This window comes from Phalaenopsis equestris, unplaced genomic scaffold (assembly GCF_001263595.1).
Source record: "Phalaenopsis equestris unplaced genomic scaffold, ASM126359v1 Scaffold000002, whole genome shotgun sequence".
Taxonomy (NCBI): domain Eukaryota; kingdom Viridiplantae; phylum Streptophyta; class Magnoliopsida; order Asparagales; family Orchidaceae; genus Phalaenopsis; species Phalaenopsis equestris.
The window spans coordinates 39,965,127-39,970,446 of record NW_018164444.1 but is presented as its reverse complement, the minus strand read 5'-3'; the positions used below and the strand labels follow the sequence as shown (position 1 = coordinate 39,970,446).

General features: G+C 35.2%; 1 protein-coding gene across 1 annotated transcript in view; it reads left to right on the top strand.

Annotated features, from left to right (window-relative positions):
* Positions 1-1,132, top strand: part of LOC110018069 (ribosomal RNA-processing protein 8) — a 36,693-nt gene extending 35,561 nt beyond the window's left edge. Inside the window, exons 6-9 of the mRNA XM_020715291.1 lie at positions 144-250; positions 359-473; positions 841-885; positions 977-1,132. Of these exons, the coding sequence (XP_020570950.1) occupies positions 144-250; positions 359-473; positions 841-885; positions 977-1,048 (339 nt within the window). The 3' untranslated portion in view covers positions 1,049-1,132. The remainder of the gene's footprint in view (positions 1-143; positions 251-358; positions 474-840; positions 886-976) is intronic.
* The last annotated feature ends 4,188 nt before the right edge of the window (positions 1,133-5,320 follow it).

The following is a 5,320-nucleotide window of genomic DNA, read 5'->3' as shown; positions in this document are numbered from 1 at the left end:
GAGCCTAACACGTGCCGAGCCTGGGGTCGCTTGTTTACTGCCCGTTTACACCCCGATTCCTGATTATTAATCACCATGTCTTCTAAGTGAAAAATTGGTTGCAATAACGTTAAAAGTCACCGCTTATACCTTGTTATAAACAGACTCCACTGGAATCAAAATCTGTTGATGTTGCTGTCTTCTGTCTTTCTCTGATGGGAATCAACTACCACAGTTACTTGAAGGAAGCAAATAGGGTCCTCAAGCCATGGTAACTTATCTTTTCAAATATCTAAACAATCAAATAATTCCAATGCAGGAAAATGCTTATTATAAGATTCCCGTTATGTTTATTATTATCGTTATTATGTTTGTGCAGTGGCTGGCTTTTGATAGCAGAAGTAAGAAGCAGGTTTGATCCAAGCAATGGAGGTGCTGACCCAGATAAATTTTCCGAAGCTGTAAAGCAGCTCGGCTTTTCATTGAGCTCTAAGGTTTTCATTATATGCTCTCTGAAGTCTATCTGTTTCACTTTTTTTTTTTTTATGTTTTTTTGAGACATTTACGAACATATCATATAATTCTTATGTATTTACATATCTCGCACGTATACTTTGAGTTTTTTTACTTTTACAACAACAAAAACCTTCATATTACATTACAAATGCCAACTTTCAAAAAGTGAAATACATCGTTCAAGCTGAGATAAAAAATGGTATAAATGCAAAAAGTAAAGTTTGGTTGTTAGATATGTAAATATGTAAGAATTGCGTGGTATGTATCTAAATCTTACTATTTTTGTTTGAATAGTTTAAACCCCTGAAATCAAACTTATTCTTTACTTTCATCTGATTCACGCAGGATTTCACTAACAAAATGTTTGTTCTCTTTTACTTCAAGAAAAAGGTAAGGATGGAGCTGATTCTTATTTTTTTATTATTTTGATATTTTTGGTCTGATGATTATCTTTGTGATATTTTCTTCCATCATACTGCAGGAGGGCTGTGCCTCGAACCAGAAAGCAATTGATTGGCCAGAATTGAAGCCATGTCTTTATAAGCGGCGTTGAGCTCCTGAAATAATTTTCTGTATGGTCGTTAAATTTTTCTCTATTGTCAAAAATCAATTTATTTTTACAATAACGACGTCCATTTTTCAAAGAGCACAGCATTATATATATATATATATATATAATTTGATTGTGAAATAAAACAATGCATGTTATAAAAAAACCAATTCAGAATTTGATTGGGGGAATTATAAAAATTATAATATATATTTTTATCTTGCGATTATATCTTATTCCTATTTTTCTTTCCCGTCTGGAGTGAAGTTTGGATGTAAGTTATATATATATATATATAGAGAGAGGAAGAGAGAGAGAGAGAGAGAGAGAGAGAGAATATTACGTCTGAAGTGAAGTTTGGATGGAAGTTATGTTCGGACAACGGTTGTAATTTATCGGGGGTTATTTTTTTCTTCTCCTCTCTTTCAAGTAGATTGCTGCAATTGACGCAGCTTTGCTTTGAATGTGATATTTTTTTCGAGAGGGAGGCAATCACATACATAGCATTACAAACATTGCTATTTACAAAAGTTGCACCTTTCAATTATTTATAAAAAAATTTACTGAAATGTTAAAATTAAGAATGAAGCCACAACCCATGTTTTTTTTTCTTTTTATCTAATCCTAATGGTTTGATTGTGGTATGCATGAATGCATCGGGTGTTAGTTTTGTAAATAATGGTATTTCTGACGCACTTCTGTTTAAATGAGCTCCACGCACTAAATACTACCTGTTAATTTTTTTGAACGTTAAGCTTTCAACTAATGCAGATGATTATTAATTTGATTGCCGAATGTCATAAATATTTGATCACCAATCAAAGAGAAAAATTCGCAATACTAAAATTTTGTGTTTAAAATTTTATTTGAAAATTTTGCATATATGGCACTATTATTTTATGTTTGCTCTTAACACCTAAAATTTAATATTTACATTTATAACTCTTTAGTATTAAAAATTTATGAATGAAAGATGTCAAGTTCAAATATGTCTGTGAATCACTCACAAGAAATAGTGTAAAACAGAAGAGAGAGAGAGAGAGACAGAGAGAGATGTGCATAGTAATGAATAATTATCTGTTTTATCGATTAGCCCTTTCTCAAATAACCCCTCTATTGGGTGCGACATGTGAAGTTATATGTTTACCTTTGATTTAACTGGTTGGCAAGATTGGCTCGATCGTTCAATGTACTTTTGGAGCTTCAACAGACAAATTTCTAGGCTACCTCTTAACTACATAGGGAATAAAGGTCAACCATAGAAAGTACAGTCATTGCTCGACACGCCATCCTCTTGAAACACCAAAGATATGTATAAACTGACCGGTTGGATCATAGGTTTAAGCTGGTTCATTTCCAATTCTGATGACAATGTACAACATTCATGAATACCCTAAGGAAAGTAAAAAACTTTACCTAGTTAGATGAATATGAACAAATAAAAAAACTAAAAGGAGTCATTGACATGTCCATCGCTTCTCTAGAGCCCCAAACCCAATGAAGAGCTTTCTTTATACTTGAGGGTCGGACCTAAAGCCATCAGTTCAGTTTTATTCAAAGAGCAGCTCAAAAATAATTTTTGATATACTATATCAGCTGAGTCCTTTGAGGCGCCCAACTTAGGTACTTTATCATGGAGAAGCTAAATTTTGACCGATCATCCACTCAAATCTATCCTTACTCGGTTGAGGCCTTTCAGTCGGCTCCTCAAGTGGGCGACAGAGCTCAACAAATTTAGCATTTCTTTTGTGTCATAGACCCTGATCAAAGCACATGCGATAGTTAATTGCATGATAGGTTTGTTTATGCCAAGTGAACCAAATGGAGCACCTACCGAAAGTCAAATATGAATGTTAAACATTGATGGTGCATCAAGTTGAACAGTCCCACTCTCAATCGGAGAGCACTTCTACCATTCAATTGAAGCTAGGTTTGAGGCCAATAGCAATCAAGCCAAATATGAGGCTTTAATGGCTGAGCAGTGGCTTTCCTATGAGATAGGCGCCCAATATATCCAAGTAAAATTCAACTCATAGTTGATGGTGAATCAAGTAAATGAAGAATTTGAAGTAAGAGCATGATGGCTACATACCTGAATAAAGCTAAGACAAAGATCGAGTTGTTTAAAAGCTTTAAAATCAAGCACATTGTCTGAAAGAAAAACACATTTGCCAACCTTCTAGCTAAGTGTATCTATTTGGAGGAAGAGATGCCCCAAATACTTATTCAGTTGACGATTGAAGAACCCAAGTTAATAAAATTAGAGGCTGCAGTACTAAAAAATTTGATGGAACCTTACATCCAATACCTTGAAATTGATTATATATCACAGGATATTACTAACCTAAGGAAGTTCAATACTAAAGACACACAATATCTCTTGATTGAAGGGAAGCTTTTTCGGAGGTCAGTCATGTCAATGTACCTATGATCATAAAGAAAAATGAGACAAATAAAAAATTTATTTGAGAGGTACACTGCGGAGAATGTGGAAGCTACTCTATAGAAAAAAAATTGGTATACTAAATACAATAGTAAGGCTATTTCTAAGTCATCAGTTGATATAAGTACATCAACTAAAAGCTGACTATGACGCAAGACGTCAGATCAGTAAAATCTATCGAAAAATTATTGATGATGATGACTAACATTCAATCAACATTATTTCATAAAAATTGACCCCCAAAGCCCAAACATCCTTTCATATCCCCTAACTCTTCATAAAAATTGACCCCCAAAGCCCAAACATCCTTCATATCCCCTAACTCGGTCTGATTCATGCCCTAGAGGTCGTTTTCTACCTATTAGCGATAAGATTTACAGTTATTGGTGACAATCAACTCAGCAACAAGTTTCAATGGTTACCGCCCGAGAAAGCTACAAAAAGATCCGCTTAATATGCCTGGTGAAAGGTATGATCTGTCTAAGGCAACTATATGACTCAACAACCAAGAAATATGAAGTATAAGACTTGAACCGGACGTTAACATGTTATAACCAACTTAAGATCTTTTCTAAGAACTGAGCTATCAAACACCACAAATATTCATCACAAGTAAAAATTCAATGAAGGTAAAATAAGACAAATGTAAAATTTGACCGAAAACTTCATTTCATTTCATGAATACAAATTTATAAAAAAATTCCTTTAAAGTTTTATATGATTTACAAAAAAAAAATTATGAGTGTAGATGAATCAATGTCGAGTCAAGCGTTAAAGGATCCCCCATCATCAACATTATTATCATCCTCTTACTCGTCTTTCTTCTCCTCCTCTTACGTCAATGAGCCAGAGAGAAGCTTGGAAAATTCTTCATAATCTGACCACTTAAAATCAATGAGTTTGATTTAACAAATCACTTGATTGCCAACTTGGTCTCTAGTTGGAGGTGCTTAGCCTAATCAACAGAAAAAATCATCCTCTGTCTTCATTGTTGTCATCTCGCCCTTCAAATTTTTATTCTTTTCTTAGGCGACTAACAAAAAATTTGATGTGCTATGCCACTCCGTTTAGTTTCCTGAAGTTGCCTCTAAGTAGTACTTGCCTGCCTCGTGGTGGCACTGACCAAATTTTTTAGTAGCCTTTGCTCATTCCTCTACTAGCTTTGCCTTCTTCTTAGCTTTATAGGACCTTCGCTTTGATGCTAAGAGGAGTGCATATTAAAAGTGCAAAGCCTTGAATGCCATCAGTTGATATAGGTTTATAGTTTGGCAAAGACTCAAGAGACAGTGCTCATGGAGGTATTCTTCAATGTTGTGGCACTAAAAAATATCCCCAATTATTGAGGCATATAGATCTGAAACTAAAATGTCTGAGTACCAGTCTCACTTCATATTGAGGAGGGTAAATTGCTTGTCCTTGCTGGCGTATACCTCCCTCCATCTGCATGGGGAACCCCACACAGGTGGAACCCTTTTATTTCTTCCTAGAAGGGGGAGGAGAGCTACTCGAGCATATCGTTAGGTTCTTCCCCTTTTGGCGACAAATTACTTCCTCGTGAGCAGTAGGTTCATGCTATATCTTGGGTTCAGAAGGAGCAACCAAGGATGGTTAACTAGCTTATGCTCTTTCTGACAACGCAATATAACTTGTAGTAGCTGGAGGGGGCCTCCTTAATTTTACTTTCTTCAAAAATGCTAGTTTCACTCCTGACCTCTCCTTCGAAGCCCCTCCTTAGTTTCACTTTCTTCAAAAAAGCTCAGAGTCTATTCAATATCCTGATGCTTTGTCCTGTAAGAACTTGTAGCTGTCAAATAACTCTTATATTATCTCTC